At 54.8% G+C, this 19,465-nt stretch overlaps 2 protein-coding genes across 4 annotated transcripts; one reads left to right on the plus strand and one right to left on the minus strand.

Moving 5' to 3' along the window:
* Positions 1-343: 343 nt before the first annotated feature.
* LOC308066460 (uncharacterized protein) lies at positions 344-7,927 on the minus strand. 3 transcript variants are annotated; one of them, XM_080393769.1, is made up of 3 exons: positions 7,593-7,706; positions 3,612-4,658; positions 344-3,263 (listed from the first exon to the last, which is right to left on the minus strand). In XM_080393769.1, the coding sequence occupies exon 3, from the start codon at positions 3,253-3,255 to the stop codon at positions 1,597-1,599; it is 1,659 nt and encodes a 552-aa protein (XP_080249895.1). In that variant the 5' UTR covers positions 3,256-3,263; positions 3,612-4,658; positions 7,593-7,706; the 3' UTR covers positions 344-1,596. The 3 variants fall into 3 exon arrangements, with proteins under 3 accessions (XP_080249895.1, XP_080249896.1, XP_080249894.1); XM_080393770.1 differs by having other exon boundaries at positions 3,612-4,341; positions 7,593-7,680; XM_080393768.1 differs by lacking the exon at positions 3,612-4,658 and having other exon boundaries at positions 7,593-7,927.
* Positions 7,928-8,700: 773 nt separating this feature from the next.
* LOC308066462 (soluble scavenger receptor cysteine-rich domain-containing protein SSC5D-like) lies at positions 8,701-19,207 on the plus strand. Its single transcript, XM_080393773.1, has 7 exons — positions 8,701-10,465; positions 11,534-11,560; positions 13,260-13,589; positions 13,972-14,301; positions 14,763-15,092; positions 15,612-15,941; positions 16,808-19,207. Exons 1-7 carry the CDS (start codon positions 10,234-10,236, stop codon positions 16,840-16,842), a joined length of 1,614 nt encoding a protein of 537 aa, XP_080249899.1. The 5' UTR covers positions 8,701-10,233; the 3' UTR covers positions 16,843-19,207.
* The last annotated feature ends 258 nt before the right edge of the window (positions 19,208-19,465 follow it).

A 19,465-nucleotide genomic window follows, 5' to 3' on the forward strand; every position in this document is an offset into this window, starting at 1 on the left:
GAGCTGCCTTAGGAAGAGACCAGAGCTGCCCCAGTGCTGTCTCCAGAGCTGAACTGGGAGGAAGCTGGGAAGCCTTGGGGCAGGGGAGAAGACCAACGCGACCAGGAGGCCAACAACCATCCATGCAAGGGGATGCAGCACCCCAAATGTCAGCGATGGCTTGTTGGGCCACCTCGCACCCATCGGCAGGGTGCTGTGCCAAGTGGGACGCACCCACATAGGATGGGATGGGATGTGGCAGGTCCTTCCTTGCCTCAGGTGACCCCCCCCCCATGTCTGAGGGACGTGGCAAGACCACCAGGGACCATGTCAAGACGAGCTGGAGGAGGCAATGCGACAGAGCCGTCGTTAAATAACCATCCTGTAATTAGTGTGCAGAGCGCCGAGGAGCACGCGCTTCCCACCCCACCCCCCAGTTCCCAGCGCTACAGGGACCATACGGAAAGGGGGGGACGGGGACCCAGGATCTCCAGGAGTCTGAGGGACAGCACAAGGACACCGGCATGGGGGGGCTCTTGTCTCACCCTCGCGAGAAAAGGTCCACGTGCCACCCTCTGCCCAGCAGCCAAGGATGGGGGAGGGGGACAAATCCAGGCTCTGGCAGCGGCACGTAGCTCCGGGAAGCGAGAGGAGGAGGAGGAGGATGATGATGATGCAGGGGGGCCGGTCATGTCTGACTTTGCCCATATTCCATCCAGGTTCTTACCTGGAAAGTCCCAGGAGCGGATGGAAAACTTACAGCGCCGGGTGTCACTTGCTGGGGGTCCCAAAGTGGACGGTGGCAGCGTGTCCCCCCGTTTTCTTCTGCTCCCTACCAGCCCCGCCAGTGCCCTGGGGCGGAAGAAAAGGGGGTGATTAACCGGGTCATTAGCAGCAGCATGAGATATGGACGGGACACGTGAACCCAAACGGGTTTCAGGGGGGAAGGGAGGTGCCCGCTCCTCACTCACTCTTCCCCGTCATCCTTTCCGCTACCTGTACTGTCATCGCATCGCCACCCCCAACTCAAAGAAAAAAACACAGGCAAGTCTCTCCCCGACCGCAGGCGGCGGCATGTCCCAGCTCCCCGTGAACCTTCCAGTCCGGGCTGAGCCACATTCACTGGGATGACTGGGGAGGGGGATTCTAGGATGACTTAGGGGGGGCTCTCAGCCCCCCCCCCCGCCTTTCCCTGCAGGAGGGCAAAGAGGGCTCCTGGCTGCCCGCCGGTGGTCTGCCACGAGCCACCACGTGCCATGAGCCGCTGCATGCCACAAGCCACCGCGTGCCACAAGCTGCCGCGTGCCATGACCACGGCGTGTCATGAGCCACGACACGCCATGAGCTGCCGCATGCCTGCCAGGGGCTTGCAGTCGCCCCAACCCACGCGGCTGGGGAGGGTCCTGCCAGGATCGCCCCCACTGGAGCGAGGAGAGGACGGTGTTGGCTCCAGGTTCGGCGAAGGGCTGGGGCCGAGGAAAAGCACCGCGGCTTTCCAGGGGTCCATGCCGGCCCTGGGGTGCTCCCCCAGCCTGGACACACACACACATGACGCCTGCTGTCGGTGGCGGCGGGGGGGCTTAGAGCCGCCGCGGCTCGGCAACACCCCGAGTGCGCTCAGCCGTCGCGGTGCACGCGTTGGTGCTGCAGCAGGTTGGAGGGATGAGCAAACCCCTTGTCGCAGACGCTGCACTTGTAAGGGGTCTCGCCCGTGTGCACCTTCTCGTGCACGGCCAGGTAGGCCAGGTCCTTGAAGAACTTGTGGCAGAAGCTGCACTTGTAGGGCCGCTCCTGGCTGTGCACGCGGTGGTGCTGGAGGAGCAAGGAGGGCCGGGCGAAAGCCTTCCCGCACACCTCGCACTTGTAGGGACGCTCGCCTGTGTGCGCCCGCTCGTGGATCACCAGGTAGGACGACTGCTTGAAGGCTTTGCCACAGGTTTTGCAGACGAAAGGGCGCTCTCCCGTGTGCACCCGCTCGTGGGAGGAGAGGGCGTTGGATTGCTTGAAGCCCTTGCCACAGAGCGGGCAGACGAAGGGGCGGTCGCCCGTGTGCACCCGCTCGTGCACCTTGAGGCTGTGCCCGTAGGTGAACTTCTTCCCGCAGACCCCGCAGACGTGGGGTTTGTCATCGCAGTGCTGGCGCTGGTGGAGGAGGAGGGCGTTGGAGGTGGGGAAGTCCTTGCCACAGTCGGCGCACTTGAAGGGCTTCTCGGCGCAGTGGGTGAGCGCGTGGCGCTGCAGCTCGTAGGGGGTCTTGAAGCTCTTGGCGCAGCGGGGGCAGCGGAAGGGGCGCTCACCGCTGTGGATGCGCCGGTGCTCTTGGAGGTTGGAGCTACGCTTGAAACGTTTGCCGCAGAGCTCGCAACGGAAGGGGCGCTCCTCCGTGTGGACCAGGCGGTGGCTTTTGAAGTCCGAGTGGCGTTTGAAGGAAGCCTGGCAGAGGTCGCAGCGGAAGGGGCGCTCCTCGTTGTGTACCACCTCGTGGCTGAAGAGCTCCCACGCTCGCTTGAAGGCTTTCTCGCACACGCCACACTGGAAGGGCTTCTCGTCCACGATCACCTCGCGGATCTCCAGCTCGCCCACCTTGGGGTGGGCCGGCAGCCCCGCTGCCGCCACCTCCTCCAGCTCGCCCACCGCGCTGCCCAGCACCAGCTTGGCCGTGGAGTAGATGCCGCGCTCGTCGATCAGCTGCACAAAGTCCGGCTTGGGGCGGGCATCGTCGGCAAGGGGCAGCTCGGGGGAGCAGGACCGAGACCTTCTCTCTTCCTCCTCTTCCTCGCTACTCCGCGGCACCTCCTCCAGCCCGTTCTCCACGAAGCCCCCCGTCCTGCCCCAGATCAAGCGCAACCTTTTCCCTTGGGAAGGTCCCGGCTCTTCAGCGCTCTCCCCCCGGCCCGGGGATGTGGGGATCCGACTCGCCTTGGGTTTCAGGCACAGCCGGTGCTTCCGCCGGCACGGCCGCTGCTCCCCTGGCGCCTGGTGGGCCGGGAAAGCCCCCTCATCCTCATCAGTCTTCTGGCAGGGGCTGCCAGCACCCCGAGGGGCGAGAGCGCCCTGGCCACAGCAGCACCGTCCCAAGCGGCGCGGAGAGGCTGGTCCTAGCCGCTTCGGTGAGCCTTCCCTTAGCCATCTGCTGGCTGCATCCTCCTCCTCCTCCTCCTCCTCCTGAGCCTCCTCCTGCTCTTCTTCACCTTCAGGCCCATCTCCTTCGGAAACGGGGGAGAGGCGCTGGGAGAAGGGAGGCTGGCAGGCCAGAGGACATGGCTGCCCTTCCATGGCACCCCCTGCAGAAATGAGAAAGGAGAGAGCGTGAGAGGAGCGCTGGGCCGGAACGAGGTGGTGAGGGAATGAGGCGTGGAGATGGAGATGTGGGTGGCAGCAGCGAAGAGATATAAACACGTCGGCAGGGAGGGAGGGAGAGAAGGAGGCAGAGACTACAAAAAGCTTGTAAAACCCCGCACCACCAATCCTTTCCCCCTGGGGGGATCAAGGCAGACTCAGAGCCAGAAAAACGGCTCGGATCGGCACTTAAAAGCTTTGTTTTCACCCTCAGCCGGCTCCCAGCATGCGAAAGCAGATGCTGTCGACAGCTGGGAGCACTTCACCCCCATGCGGAGCCTGCTCGTAGTTACCTGGTCAGAGCAAGTGCCAAGGGACCGGCCTCAACCGCGTCCCCAAGCCCTCAAGGGCCGGACTGAGTTTGCAGGCAGGGGTTGGAAAAGCTCCTCGGAGGCTGCTCGGCGTCCCCGGGTGCCTACGTGAACCTTCGTCGGGACACGGAGCCGTCAGCCCTGCCCCGGGCAGGGGACGCAGGGAGGGACTCGACCCCCAGCTCCCAGGCATCCAACAGGCTGTTTTTTCAGATCCGCTTCCCAACAAACGCTCCTTTCTTAAGCTGAGGGTTTTCCAAGCTCTGTCCGAGCCTGCCGATACCTCTGGAGCTTGGTTTGGCGGTCGTGCGGCTCGACAAGAGATGCCGGGCTCCGAGCTTCGCCTCGGGGGTCCCCTGGGCTGGGTTTGCTGCTCCCATCTGGGACACCGCACACGTATCCGTGTAGCCAGCGGAGGAGAAGGCTAAAGCACGATCCTTCTCCCGAAACCCCACATGAAATCACTGCCCATGAGGGCCCGACGCACAGGCAAGAGCGAAAAGAAGGAGCCCTTCGTGGTAAACGGTGGAATTCCGATTTAGGTCTCACTTTCCACGTCCGCAGGCATCCTGGTGGGAGGCAGTGGGGATGTCAGGAACGCAGAGGAGAACACTCCCACTGAGCTGGCGAGGAAGCTGCCGCAAAACCAGGCATAAAACCGCCCCAAAAGGCGCCCCTGAAGGGAATCCCACGGGCACCAGCAGGGAAACGGCTGCCAGAGAATAAAAATTAAAAAAAAAACAGGAGAAAGGAATGATACAGGCTGGGAAGGCGGTGTGCCAAAGCTTCCCAAGGAGCAGTAAGTGCCGGAGACCTGGAAGAACCAACAAATCCTGGGCACAAAGCCCACCCGAGCCCACCGGCAGCGACGAGAGGTGTAATTTGGTGTCACTCGCTGGCTGCAACCAACAGATGAGAAGCTGCGGGATTACGGGCAAGCGGTGACACGATGGGGACTTCCCAAGGGATTTTCCGGGTTTTCCCAGGCGGGATCAGAGTGCAGAGGGCGAAGGAGCCTCAAGCAGGCAACTGCGAGGGAAGGCAAGGGGGTGAGTGATAAGTGAACGAGCTAAATGCAATTAATAACCACTTCCAGCCCGTTAACCAGGAAAAGGCGCTCCCAAGAAATCCGGCTCCTCAGCCACGCTTCCCAGCCAGCTCTCAAAGTGCAGAGAAGGGAATTCCCAGAGGATCTGCCGGCACGATTTAGTCTCACTGCCACGGAGGGAATAACATCGTCCCAAAGGGTAACGCCAGAGCACTGGGATCAGACCCCCTGGTAAAGCAACGCCGAGGAATCCCCCACGGAAAAGCAAAGGGATGAAGGTGCTGGTTGAATTTTTACAACTAGAAAAGGGTGAAGGGGACGGCAAGTCAGAATAAATAAGCCCATAAGTTAAAAAAATCCACTAGCCCCCCCCCCAAACCAGCAAAAATCGTTATTTAGCTGAGCAGAACCAACGACTTTCTGTTCCCTGCTGAGGCAGGCGCTGACGAGATGCTCCCATAATTGTTTAAACGCCTCAAATAATGCAGAAATAACTCCGAAAACTGAGAGGGGGGCTCAGGATTATCCTCTCCCATCCCAAAAAGGCGAGCGTGCCCAGGAGTCGGATCGTTTCTCGGCCAAGAGGCTGCAGAGCCGTTCCCTTCGGGTTGAGACAGTTGGGTGAGAAGGGGCAGGAGCGTCCAAAAGCCGCCCGCAAGCAGAAGGGAGAATAAATCCGCTGTCACCGGTCCCTCCTGCTCTCAAATCCAGGCATTAAAAGAGGGAATTGCCGGCGTGGGGAGGAAGGGACGGCATGGAGCGGGCTGGGGGGAGGACACGGCAGGGCACGGCTCGCAGGGGGCTTTTTCTCCTGGATTTTTGTTGGAAACATGCTTCTCCAGCTCCAAAAAAAGCAAATTTTGGGGCTTTTTCATTGTGCTTGCTGATTCACCGTGGCAAATGAATTCAGGATGATGACATTTGTTGTTTTCTGTGCATGCGACAGCTACGACAAAGGCAGCGAGGGGGGTTTAGGGTGCCCTGACCTGCTGCGGCCACGCGGGAGCCCCTGGAGGTGTTAATCTGGAGGAGCGGAATGAGATGCCAGATTTATGGGGGGATCAGGAGGGATCCACCACCACCGGGTGGTTTAAACCGAGGAGGTTTGGATGGATCTGCTCTTGGGGAAGGGATCAAAGTGTACAGGCGGCAAGGCTGAGGAGAAAGGGGTGAAGAAAAAGAGCACACGGGTGGCGAGATGATGTATTTTGGGGGGGAAATTCCCCCAAAAATGGGCCAAAGAGGAGGTTTGGGGGGTTCATCCGAGGTGGATCCCCCCAAAAGAGCCATCATGCTCCTAAAACACAGCAGGAGAGGTATCCCGCAGGCGGGCAGCATGGCGGCGGAGCTGAACGCCACCGAAAACAGCGCCGGCGTGGACGCAGCACCGGCAAGTTGCCGTTTTGTGGTGCAGGACTGAGCGGGAAAATCTGTCAGGAAAAGGGGAAAAGGTTCATTTTGGCGGGAGGATGGGGGCAGGGCGGGAGTGCAGCGGCGGTGAGGAGGGATAGAGGGATGCGCAGCAGTGGAAAAGGCTCCGATCGCAGCTGCTGGACTGAAAATACACAATTTTTTGCCGCTCCCCTCTCCCACCCCCGCCATTAGCGATGCTCCCAGTTTGCCCAGCACCACCAGTAACTGTGGGATGGCCAGAAACACTCACTCTCCAGCCCGACCCCCCACCTTCCCACCTCCCAGTGAAAATGGGGCCACACTGGAAGTATCAACAAGGATCTTCCCTTCGTGTCCTGGTATCCCCCCTCCCAGGAATGCCACCAGCCCTCCCAGTATGGCCCAGTAGCCCCAATATCATCCAGATACTCCCATCGCGTCCCCCTCCCCCAAACCCATGACAATCAGGCCCCTTCCAGTATGCCCCAGTCCCCCCATCATCAAGCAGACCCTCTTGCTTCATCCCCTCTCTCACCCCCACTATCAGACACCCCAGTATGGCCCAGTCCCCTCCCAGTATCAATCAGACCCCCTCATCCCTCTGTGCTCCACCCCCTTACATCCCCACCCTCCCAGTACACCCCAGTCCCACTCCCAGTATGGCACGGTCCCCTCCCAGTATCAACCAGACCCCCTCATCCTCCTGTGCACCCCCCCTTACATCCCCACCCTCCCAGTACACCCCGGTCCCACTCCCAGTATCAACCAGACCCCCTCATCCCTCTGTGTTCACCCCACCTTACATCCCCACTCTCCCAGTATGGCCCAGTCCCCTCCCAGTATCAATCAGATGCCCTCATCCCCCTGTGCTACCACACCCTTATATCCCCACCCTCCCAGTACACCCCAGTCCTACTCCCAGTATGGACCAGTTCTCTCCTAGTATCAACCAGACCCTCTCATCCCTCTGTGCTCTCTCCCCTCAGTACAACTACACCCTCCCAGTATGTCCCAGTCCCCTCCCAGTATCAACCAGACCCCTTCATCCCCCTGTGCTACCACCCCCTTACATCCCCACCCTCCAGTACACCCCAGTCCCCTCCCAGTATGTCCCAGTCCTCTCCCAGTATCAACCAGACCCCCTCATCCCTCTGTGCTCCCATCACAACCGCACCCTCCCAGTACACCCCAGTCCCACTCCCAGTATGTCCCAATCTGCTCCCAGTATCAACCAGACCTCTCTCATCCTTCTGTGCTCCGCCCCCCTTACATACCCATCCTCCCAGTACACCCCAGTCCCACTCCCAGTATGGCCCAGACCCCCTCATCCCTCTGTGCTCCACCCTCCATCACAACCACACCCTCCCAGTACACTCCAGTCACTCTCCCAGCATCAATCAGCGCCCCCCGACCCAGCACCGCGCCGGACCCTCCCCCCGCCCCCCCTCCGCGGGAGCAGCCACGGCGCGGCTCGCCGCCCCTCCCCCACCCCCAGGGCTCCCCCCGCCCCCCCCGGGGCTCACCGGGCCCCTCCGGGCGCCCCCAGGCCCCGCCGGTGCCGCCGCCGCTCCAGCCCCGGCCGGTGCCGCAGCCCAACACCTCCCCCCGGAGCCGCTTCCGGCCGCGCTCGCGCGCCGCGCCGTGACGACACTTCCGGCAGGGGGCGGAGCCCGGCGGCGGCTGGGGGGGCGGGGCGGGGTGGTGCCTGGGCCGTGGGGGGGTGAGGGGGAAGGGGGGCACGCGGCGGGGGGGGAGGGGACATGTCGGGGGGTGGGGACACTTGTGGGGGTGGGGACACACGTGGGGCGTGGGGACACTTGTAAAGGACATGTATGTGTGTGGGGACACGCGTGCGTGGCAGGGCCACATGTAAAGCACATGTATGTGCATGGGGACACGCGTGCATGGCAGGGCCACATGTAGAGCACATGGGTGTGCGTGGAGACACGCGTGCATGGCAGGGCCACATGTAGAGCACAAGTATGTACATGGGGACATGTGTGTGTGTGGCAGAGCCACATGTAGAGCACATGTGTGTGCATGGGGACACGTGTGTGTGTGTGGCAGGGCTACACATAGAGCACATGTATGCGCGTGGGGACACGTGTGTGGCAGAGCCACATGTAAAGCACATGTATGTGGGGGGCACATGTGCATAGCAGGGCCACATGTAGAGCACATGTATGTGTGGGGACGTGTGTGCGTGGCAGGGCCACATGTAGAGCACATGGATATGTGTAGGGATATATGTGTGCATGGCAGGGCCACATATAGGGCACATGTTCGTGTGTGGGGACATGTGTGTGTGTGGCAGAGCCACATGTAAAGCACATGTGTGTGTGGCAGAGCCATATGTAAAGCATGTGTGTCCGTGGGGACACGTGTGTGTGGCAGAGCCACATGTAAAGCACATGTATGTGCATGGGGACACGTGTGTGTGTAGGAGTGCTACACACAGAGCACATGTATGTGTGTGGGCACATGTGTGTGCGTGGCAGGGCCACATGTAGAGCACATGTATGTGCATGGGGACATGCCAGGCCACTGTCCGCTCTGTAACACGCCGCTACGCGTGTGAATTGCAAAGAAGAAACCCCAAATTTTTGATTAATTTGAACAATTTAAGGGGGCGGGGGGGTGTGGTGCGTTCCTCCCGGAAGCGGTGGAATATTTCCTAATCCCGGATTTTCTCCCCCTGTTTGCTGGGAAAACAAAGCGGGAGCCGAAGGCCAAAGGAAAACAAATCTGGCACCCGAAGTTTGCTCTGCAAACACACGGGTCGATCCAGTCCTGGTCCTGATCCAGGCCTGGTCCCGATCCTGGCCTGATCCCGATCCTGGCCTGGTCCCGATCCCAGCCTGATCTGAGGGGCATGGAAAAATTCCCAAAATTCCCAAATTCTGGACCTGGTGCCGGAAAGTGGAGGGCTCACTGCCTGCTGGGGAGGGGGGGGGAGGGAGCGGCATGGGGGGAGATGGATTTTGCAAAATAATTAATATTTTTTGTAAAAAAGTAAGTTAAATTTTAAAAATTATTTAGAATTTATTTTTTAAAAAAATTAAAATGGGTTTAAATTTAAAAAACAATTGAAGAAATGTAAATGAAATTTAAATTTTAAAAGTAAATAAAAAAATTTAAATATATATTTAAATTGTAAAAGGACATTTAAATATAATTTTTACATTGAAATTAAATCTAAAAAGGACATTGAAAAAATCTAAAATTAGATATAAATTTAAAAAGAACATTGAAAAAATTAATTTTTAAATTAGATTTGAATTTAAGAAGGACATTGAAAAAAATGTAAATTAGATTTACATTTAAAAAGTAACTTAAAAAAATTAAATTAAATTTGAATTTAAATGTTAAATTGAAAAAATAACTTCTACATTAGATTAAAACTCAAGAAGTAAATGGAAAAAATTCAAATTTTATTTAAATTTACAAAACAAATTGAAAAAATTAAAAACAAAATTAGAATTTGAAAATTAAATTGAAAAAAATAATCTAAAACCCTCCCAAGTGATCACCCTCAAAGATTTTCCTCATATTCTGATGAAACTTCATGGGTTGTGGTTGGTCCCCATGGCCCCTTGTCCTGTCAGTGGGCACCACCGAGAAGACCTTGGCCCCATCCCCTTGATGCTCACCCTGAAGATACTGGTAGGCATTGACAAGGTCCTCTCCCAAGTGCTCCGTCACCCTCAAAATTAAAGTTTTTCCTCATTCTGATGGAGCTTCTTGAGTTGTGGTTGGTGCCCGTCCACCAAGAAGACCTTGGCCCCATCCTCATGATGCTCACCCTCAAGACACTGGAAGATGTTGACAAGGTCCCCTCCCAGCCTCCCCTTCTCCAGCTAAACGGTCCCAGCTCTCCCACCCTTTCCTCACCAGGATGCTCCATCACCTCTGTAACTTCCACTGGACCTTCTCCAGTAGCTCCATGTCTCTCAAACTGGGGAGCCCAGCCCCGGACGTGGTAACATTCTACTCCCACAGTCCTGGAAAGCAACTTGCAAACCAAAAAATTAAAAAAAATAAAAATCCCCACCAACCCCCCCCCACCCCCCCCACCCCTCCCCCCACGCATGGTCCAGAACAGGCTGTCCCCTGAGGACTTGTTTGCTCAGCGCCTTCCCGAAAACCAAATTTCACAATCCCACGATGCCGGTGGCACCAGAGTCGCTTCCTGGTAGAGGTTGGGCTTCTCCCACCATGCCGGGGACCCACCGTGGGGTCCAGAGGGAGGGGGTTGGGGTGGAGCCGGGGGATGGGGGAGGAGGACATGGGACTTCTCAAATAGCCGGTGCCTTGTGTACTCCTCTGCCTCCTCCCCATCCTGCGCTTTGTGTCTTTGCTGCCGTCATGAAGCCTGTCCTCCTGGCGTGTCTCTGGGGTAGGTGAGGTGGGATTTGTTTGGGGTTCTTTTATTATTTTAATTATTTTTTCTATTAATCAATCAATCAATTAATTAATTAAAATTTACCTATTTATTTATTCATTAATTTATTTATTTACCCATCTATTTATTTTTTTTTTTAATCTATTTACCTATCTATTTATTCATTGATTTACTTATTTATCAAATTTTTAAAAACTTGTTTATTTATCTATCTATTGATTTATTCATTAATTTATTTATTAAATTTTACAAAATATTTATTTATTTACTCATTAATTTATTAATGTATTAATTTTTTTAAAAAATGTGTATTTATTTACCCATCTGTTCATTAAATTATTTATTAATTTTTTAAAAAGAATTATGTATTTATTTACACACCTATTTATTTATTAATTAGTTCATTAATTTATTAATTTATTTTAAATGTTTATTTATTTACCCATCTATTTCTTTCTTTCGTTCTTTCTTTCTTTTTTTTAAATATTTATTTATTTACCCATCTATCTATCCATCTCTTTATTTATTCATTCAATTATTTATTTTCTCCCTGCTTTGGGTCTGCATCCCCTCCCCCGCTGCGTCCCCTCTCCCACCGCCGCTCCTTGCCCAGCCCAAGCCGGTGGCATTCGATCCCTCGCAGGAAACCCGCCTCGACGCTCAGATCCCGACATCAAACCATGCCACGATCCTGTAAAGACAATAATCTCCCCGGATTCCGACTTCCGGGCAAAGGAATCCGGACACGAGCGATCCCACTTCCTCTCTTATGCTATTTTCCACATTATCTTCCCCCCGCCCCCCCCCCCCAAATAATTTTTTTCAATTTTCCCAACAGACCCTATTTATTCCCCACATTTTTCCTCCTCCTCCAACCTTTATCCAGCAATCCCCATGGGCACGCGGCAGGATGCGCAAAGCCCGTTGACATCCAGATTTAGGAGCAATGATGGGAGTGCGCAGAATTGTTCCCCTTTCCCGGCATTTTGCCATCCTGCGTCTCCATGCTCTGCAGAATTCCCCCCAAATTGGACTAATATTCCTAATTTTTTCTGCTTTCAGCTCTCCTGGCCGGAGTCCTGCAGGCAGGTGAGTGAGTGCGGCAGGGAGCAGAGGGTGAGCATTGTCCTAAGACATTGTGGAGAATGATGCCGCGTCCGATCTGGGAATTTAATTGTGTTCCTGCGGGGTGGGGAAGCACTTTCTCTGGATTCACTGATGGAGAAGACCTCCTGGATGATCTCCTGGATATCTGGGGATGGGTACGGGGCGGGGGGGGGCGGGGAGTGGTGCTGCCCCAAAATATTGGCAAACCAGACGCTGGTTGGAGCAAACTTGAACCCCAAATGGGGATATTTTCCACGCTGGGGGCTGATCTCCATGGAGCAACGCCTGGTGTCCCCTTGGCTCTGTGGAGGTGACTCAAGGATTCAGTCCCGGAATTTTTCCCACTGCAGCATCCCAGATCCGTGCCAAGGGATAAGGGTATCCCGAGGGGTTTGGTTCTTCTTGTTAAGGTGGCAGGGTTGCGGTCAGAGATTTGGAGCCAGGTTTTGGGAAGGATCGTGTGTCTTGGTGGATCCAACAAGCAGGAGTGGGACCAAGGATCCTTCCCACTCCCGTGCTGAGGATTCGTGACAGCGCCCAGTAACTGCTGCCGGTAGCTGGGCAAACCTGACCCTTCCCTTAGGGAATGGGGAGAAAGGTCCCAGTTTTCTCCTCCCTCTTTCCAGTCCTTGTAGGAACGTTTCCTGTGGGAGCACAATCCTTAATTACAGGGAAAATTACCCAGATGCTGATTAGCAGGGTAGGTCTGGGGGGGCTACACCTCTCCCTTTGCGGTCAAAAATGAACCTGGTGGTTTGTATCCCAGAACAGATTTTGCTGTTCCCGACTCCAAAACCAGTTTGCAAAGGTTTGGGATGCTAGCCTACCGTCCCAAAGATTTGGGATGCTGGAATACCATCACTAAGATTTTGGATGATAGTTTACTATCCCAAAGATTTGGGATGATAGAATACAATCCCAAAGATTTGGGGTACTAGAATATGATCCCAAAGACTTGGGATGCTAGCACACCCAGTTCTCAAAGATTTGGGATGCTAGAATACAATCCCAAAGATTTGGGATGCCAGAATAATTTCCCAAAGATTTGGGATGCTAGAATGTAATCCCAAAGATTTGGGATGCTAGAAAATGGTCGCAAAGATTTGGGATGCTAGCCTACTATCCCAAAGATTTGGGATGCCAGAATACAATCCCAAAGATTTAGGATGCTGGAATATGATCCCAAAGATTTGGGATGGTAAAATACAATCCCAAAAATTTGGGGTGCTAGAATACCATTGCAAAGATTTAGGATGCTAGGGTATAATCCCAAAAGTTTGGGATGCTACAACACCCAGTTCCCAAAGATTTGGGATGCTAGAATACAATCCCAAAGATTTAGGGTGCTAAAAAACCCACCCAAAGATTTGGGATGCTGGAATACTCAGTTCCCAAAGATTTGGGATGCTAGAATACGATCCCAAAGATTTGGGATACTAGAATGTAATCCCAAAGATTTGGGATGCTAGAATGTAATCCCAAAGATTTGGGATGCTGGAATATGATCCCAAAGATTTGGGATGCTGGAATACCATCCCAGGGATCTGGGATGCTAGCATCCCATCCCAGATCTTTGGGATGCTTCTCTTCCTCCCGGTTGGACAATAAAGGCGCCTCTCTGGGGTGAGAGCACTGTCTTCCTCATTCCCTGCCTTCATCCCGGGGTCTCTGCTCTCTCCAGAAGATGTAGCTCCCACCAGCCTGGAGATCCGCCTGGAAGGTGGCCCCAACCGCTGCTCTGGAAGAGTTGAGGTGCTCCACGAGGGCATCTGGGGCACCGTCTGCGATGACCGGTGGGATTTACGGGAGGCCAAGGTGGTGTGCCGGCAGCTGGGCTGCGGGACGGCGCTCTCGGCACCTCGGGAATCCAAATACGGAGAAGGGCAAGGCCAGATCTGGTTGAGCGACCTCAACTGCACGGGGAAGGAGGCGTCCCTCACCGAGTGCAAGGCGAAGGCATGGGGGGACAACGTCTGCAACCACGTGGAAGATGCCAGTGTGGAGTGCTCAGGTAACTCCCAGGGGTCTTCTCCTGCCAGCCCCACGCAAGCTGGGGTGCAAAAAAACCCATCCTGTTGGGACGTCGGGGGTGCAGGATGGCTTTGTTGTCTCCAGCTTCCTCCCCTGCTTGACCTGGAGAAGTATCCCTGAGATGACCCCATGGGTGTGAGCAGATGCAGATTGTCCCCTTGCTTCCCTGTCAGCCCCCATCCTGATCCTGTTTTCTCTTTTGGCTTTCCTTCTTCAGCCAGAAGTTAAGAGGAGAGCCTTTGAGCTGCTTCCCTTGGGATGAGCAGAGATCCTTCTGGTGCATCATGGGATATTCCGCTTCCTCCAGGTGATGCTGGCACGGAGACTCATCCCAAACCATCTCCCTTGTTCCTTTTTGACAGGAACAGAAATACCGGAGCCGGGACCGATCCGGCTGGTGGGAGGCCCCAACCGATGTGCTGGAAGGGTTGAGGTGCTTCATGAAGAGCAGTGGGGCAGCGTGTGCCATGACGACTGGGATCTCAATGATGCCCAAGTCGTCTGCAAGCAGCTGGGCTGTGGCGATGCAGTGCTGGCACCCATCGGGGCCAAGTTTGGACGAGGGTTGGACACCATCTGGTTGGATGATGTGAACTGCACGGGGGGGGAAGCTGCTCTCGCTGACTGCCCAGCGAGGCCATGGGGGGAACACAACTGCTACCATGGAGAAGATGCCAGCGCGATTTGTGCAGGTAATCAATCCGTTCTCCAAGATTTGACCTACCACGCGTTGGGTGTCCTCAACAGTCAATGTGGGCATGACCTTGGGCAGGAACAAGGCCTTCCTATGGAGCACTCTCCTACTAGAGTAGGTGGACTTAATGGTCCTACTGGTGACTTGGGCTCCTTACACCATGGAAGGAGTCTTCAGATTGGGAGGTTCTCCCCTCCTGGTGGCCTGGGCTTCTTACACCATGGAAGGAGTCTTCAGATTGGGAGGTTCTCCCCTTTCCACTAGCTCGGGTGCTCTGTGGTCATTCTTCTTCAGCTCAAGCTTGACCTTTAAGTCTACCGTTGAGCTTCTTGCTGGGACAGTTGTATGTCGTGTGTGTGGAGGAGGGGTTGCTGTGGGTGGAGGAGGGCTGGGATGATTGGTGGAGAGGAGGAACATCAACGCACGGTCTAAGCGTGCCCTCTCTGGATGCGTCTGCAGACTCGGGCATCACCGTCTCCACCTCGGTCCGTCTGGTGGGTGGACCCCACCGCTGCTCTGGAAGAGTTGAGGTGCTCCACGAGGGCATCTGGGGCACCGTCTGCGATGACCAGTGGGATTTACGGGAGGCCAAGGTGGTGTGCCGGCAGCTGGGCTGCGGGACGGCGCTCTCGGCACCTCGGGAATCCAAATACGGAGAAGGGCAAGGCCAGATCTGGTTGAGCGACCTCAACTGCACGGGGACGGAGGCGTCCCTCACCGAGTGCGAGGCGAAGGCGTGGGGGGACAACATCTGCAACCACGTAGAAGACGCCAGTGTGGAGTGCTCAGGTAACTCCCCCTCCTCCATGCCCCATCCTGCATGTTGGATGGGCAGATCCCACCACACGCATCCCCCCTCCTGCCACCATCAGGTCCTGACCCCTGTGCAGCTCCATGAGTGCCTGCTGGTAGGATCGGGGGGGGGATGAAGCTGGTTAACTGATCCCATCGCTGTGGCCAGCCCTTGGCTGGTGACCCAGGGAGGACACATGGATGCAGCTGACCCAGGGGGAATGTTAAATCCTCTCCTACCTGAGGCTGCTCTGCTCCCTTGTCCCACCACTGGGCTTTGGGGTGGTTAGCATCAGCAGACTTCTTGTAGAAGACACAGAGTAAAGCCTGAAGCCATCAAGAAAGCCTGGAAATCTTCCTCCTGCCCTTTCCCCACAGCTGCCTTCCTCTCCACCACAGCCCACCTCCCCCGTGGGCTTGGAGACATGGAGCCTCTGCTGAGCCGACCTGCTTTCCGCCAACGGTGGGATGCGTAGGATGCTCCTTTAACCTTTATTTTTCTGGGTGTTTCTGCAGAGGTGGATATTCCCGAGGAAGGACCGGTCCGGCTGGTGGATGGTCCAAATAAATGTGCTGGGAGAGTGGAGGTGCTCCACGAGAACCGGTGGGGCAGCGTGTGTGATGACCACTGGGACATGAAGGATGCCAAGGTGGTGTGCAAGCAGGTGGGCTGCGGGTCACCGCTGTCGGCTTTGGGAGGCGCTCGCTACGGGCGAGGCTCGGACATCATCTGGCTGGACGACGTGGAGTGCGACGGGACGGAGAAGAGCATCTCTGACTGCCCGGCCAGGCCGTGGGGCGAACACAACTGCTATCATGGGGAAGATGCTGACGTCATTTGTGCAGGTGACTACCTGAAGTGACACGGGGACCACAAACACTTCCAACAGGTTGGGTGGCAGGAGAAGGAAGAGGAATTGTGGGAAGACTCCCCCGCAGCTCAGGATGATGCAGGGGGATGGATCCAGCAGGGAGCCACAAGGGATGTAGAGCATCTGGTCAGGATGGAAGTGGTGGGACCAGCCGTTGGGAGAGGAGCAGTGGTAGAGCAGAGGGAAACACGCTGGTGGCAGCCTGGCTGTGGGGTGGATCCTGCTGGGGAGATGCTGGCAAGGGGATTTCAGCTCCCAAAGGGCAGAAAGAGGGCAGGTGGGGCAGTCTTTGGGTCAGGGGGTGATGATGAGCATCTCTGGGGGCAAGAAGCCTCTGTGATGGTGCATCATCAATACTCAGTAAACATCTGAGTTGGACCCTCTGAAGCTCTTGGGAGCCCTTCTTCACAGGGAGCGTGACTTCCCATGCCCTGTTTCTTGGGAGAGAAGCTCAGCCAGACCTTTCATGGGGGAAGCGGGGAATCCCTGGGTGTCTTTGGCTGGTGCCACCATGGAGGAGCAGGGCTGTAGGGGCTTGGATTTCCCCTGGGCACTACATGGGGGGTCACTGTCAGGACCACGTGCTGCAGACCCTTGGATCAAGCACCTCGTTGTGCATCAGGGGCAGGGGCAGCGGTTGATGCAGTCCTGTCCTGGCTCCCTCAGGACCCTGCCTGAAGCTCAGGTGTTGGGTTCCTGACAGCCTCAAATCTCTTGGTATAACCCGACCCGTGGACCTTCTTCAGAAGCAGAGTCCTTGTCACTTCTAGCAGGTAGTTTTGGTGTCAGAGAATTCCCGGGAGCAGGATTTTCCCATTACCTTGCTCCCTTTCTCCACAGCCAACAAGAACCTGGAGGAGCCAGAAGCACCATGAGTGCCACCAGCCCGCGCTCACCTTGCTGCAGGGAGATGGGCCAGCAGGATTTGGCAGAGGCGGCGACGGGCAGGGATGGAACCATCAGTGCGCCGTACCAGGAGCCAGGATTTGGGAAAACCATTCTCTCTCATCCTTTGATCTTGGCTGTAACTGCCCTGATGGGAAACCCAACCCAACACGTTATTCCCAAGCAAATGTCACAAAATATCAATAAAATTCCCTTAAAACTGAACATCTGGCTGTCTCAGAGATTGCTCGTGGACCTCCGCTCCCTGGTGGGGAGCTGTTGATCCACCAAGATGAATATTTATGCGATGGATGAATGCGATGGGTATTGATCCCAACGGTGTGGCAGACACCTCAGGTGTCCCACATTTACCTCCACAACCGTGGAGAGACTTGGGGTGTGGACATCACATCACACAAGCTTCTCTCGGAAGGTTTCTCTGTCCCTTCTTAGCGGGGGGATGATGACCTGCCCCCCAAAAGGGGACAAATCCACCCTTTTCCCTCTTCACTTTGCCCACAGACCAAAGCTGGTGCTTTGCAGGTGGAGAACTTTCCCTTTTGGTGATGTCCCATGAAGACTTGGCCTCCAACTCATTTTTTTTTTTATGCGGTGGTTTCCTCCTTTCCAAAAAGCATTGTGCTTCATGCCTGCTGGCACAAATGCTTCAAGCCCAGCAAACAAGAGCAAAATTCTTCACGTGTCTCCATGTTTGGTGGCCAGCTCAAGGCATCCCCAATTCCTCGGGATCTGATGGGATCCCCACCACCACCCCAGGCCACCCCGTTCCACAAGCAGGTCTAAAGCAGCTTGTATCGTCATGGTTTTGGGAGGTTCCACCAGTTCAGAGTGGCTCTGGGGATGCAGAAAGGAGGTGAAGCTGGAGGTGACCCGAGTACAACACAGAGCATTGCGTGGACTCGCAGGAATGGGATGTTCAGCTGCGTGTCTACTTTGATTTAATTTTATTTTTTTTTCAGGGTGGGACACAGTCCAGCCACCTACTTTTACCTCCAGGTCTTCTACACCTGTCCTTGCATGAGCACTTTGGAACGAAGGCAAACATCAAGCAGCTACCAGGGTGGTTAAACAACGCGTGTTTTACAACCCGATCGATAACAGCCATTCCTTTTCCCAGTAACGATTCTGCTTTTAGATTAACTGTAAATTATTGGCCAACCCTACTGGTTTCTTGGGGTCCACTTCCCACTCTGAAGTTTTTTGAGGGCTCTTTACGCTTTTTCCTAGTCACCGTAGTGTATTTGACCATCAATAGTGTAAATCCCCAGCCCCAACTGTTTTTATTTTCTTTTGCTCTCACTGTACCACGTTGCAAAAGTTAATGGGTAACCCTTGGAAGATCAAAGAGTTGGTTTTATGGTCAGGATTGCGGCAGCTGAGCAGGTCTAAAGGTGACAGCAGCCAGCTGAGTGTTGCCAACAGGTGTAAGCACCTGCAGGCAGATTTCTTCTGTGTTGCTGGGACTCCAGGGTGGTGAAAACCAGGTTGGTGTTTCTCTTTTTTTGAAGAAATGTTTTATTTGGCTGCTCCTCCAGGGAAGAGCTCCAGATGTTTTCTTAGCCCTCTGGTTCCTGCAGGCATTGCGTTGAGTTGGGTTGCGTTGGGTTGGGTTGGGTTGCAGACATTTTCGGCATTATCCTGAAAGATCTGTGAATTAATCCTGGTGAAGCTCTGCTTTGGGTGGATGTTTTCATGGTGCACTGCTGCTTGGGTGAGAGAAAAACCCCAAACTTACCTTAATACCCACCCGTCCTGATGCCGTGCTTACTGTTGGGTTTGTCTTCGTGGTTGCGTAGGGTTGGATTTCATGGAGAGCAATCCATGTTCGGACAGTGGGATGTGGGATGGGGACAGACCCTTTGGGAAGTCCCAGATGAGCACTGATACCGTGCAATGGCACAGATCCCTTACTCCACGTCTCCTTTTTGTGGTTTTTCTTTGTTTGTTTGTTGGGGGTTTTAGTTGGTTTTTTTTTTTTCCTGTGGGGTAATGCATTAGTTTCATTTTTGTTGTTCGCCCTTCTCTTTGCCCTTGCTTGGACCTTCTGCACTTGGTGTGCAGTGCTTTTCTCCCTGTTTGAAGTGTTTGTTGCAGGCTTTGTATTTGCTGTGATCTTGGCTTTGCAGTCTCAACAGAGCAGTTGCCAGGCACTTGCTGTTAATTTTCACGGCACTTTTATTTTTTTTTAATGTGTTTTGCAATATGTTGTGCTTTTTCTTTCCTCTCCCTTTTCCTCTCAACTTTGCTCTCCCCTTTCCTCTCCCCTTTCCTCTCCCCTTCCCTCTCCCCTTCCCTCTCCCCTTCCCTTCCCTTCCCTTCCCTTCCCTTCCCTTCCCTTCCCTTCCCTTCCCTTCCCTTCCCTTCCCTTCCCTTCCCTTCCCTTCCCTTCCCTTCCCTTCCCTTCCCTTCCCTTCCCTTCCCTTCCCTTCCCTTCCCTTCCCTTCCCTTCCCTTCCCTGCCCTTCCCTTCCCTGCCCTCTTCTCTTCTCTTCTCTTCTCTTCTCTTCTCTTCTCTTCTCTTCTCTTCTCTTCTCTTCTCTTCTCTTCTCTTCTCTTCTCTTCTCTTCTCTTCTCTTCTCTTCTCTTCTCTTCT

This window comes from Falco punctatus (genome assembly GCF_963210335.1).
Source record: "Falco punctatus genome assembly, chromosome: 6".
Taxonomy (NCBI): domain Eukaryota; kingdom Metazoa; phylum Chordata; class Aves; order Falconiformes; family Falconidae; genus Falco; species Falco punctatus.

Bases quoted from the DNA above. Each gene is read 5' to 3' on its own strand.
- LOC308066460 (XM_080393768.1), bottom strand. From the start codon at position 7,899: ATGTCCTTTACAAGTGTCCCCACGCCCCACGTGTGTCCCCACCCCCAC. The intron at 3,264-7,592 runs GTGAGCCCCGGG...TCATTTCTGCAG, and splicing joins GGGGCGCCCGGAGGGGCCCG to GGGGTGCCATGGAAGGGCAG.
- LOC308066462 (XM_080393773.1), top strand. From the start codon at position 10,234: ATGCCGGTGGCACCAGAGTCGCTTCCTGGTAGAGGTTGGGCTTCTCCC. The intron at 13,590-13,971 runs GTAACTCCCAGG...CCTTTTTGACAG, and splicing joins TGCCAGTGTGGAGTGCTCAG to GAACAGAAATACCGGAGCCG. The intron at 15,093-15,611 runs GTAACTCCCCCT...GTGTTTCTGCAG, and splicing joins CGCCAGTGTGGAGTGCTCAG to AGGTGGATATTCCCGAGGAA.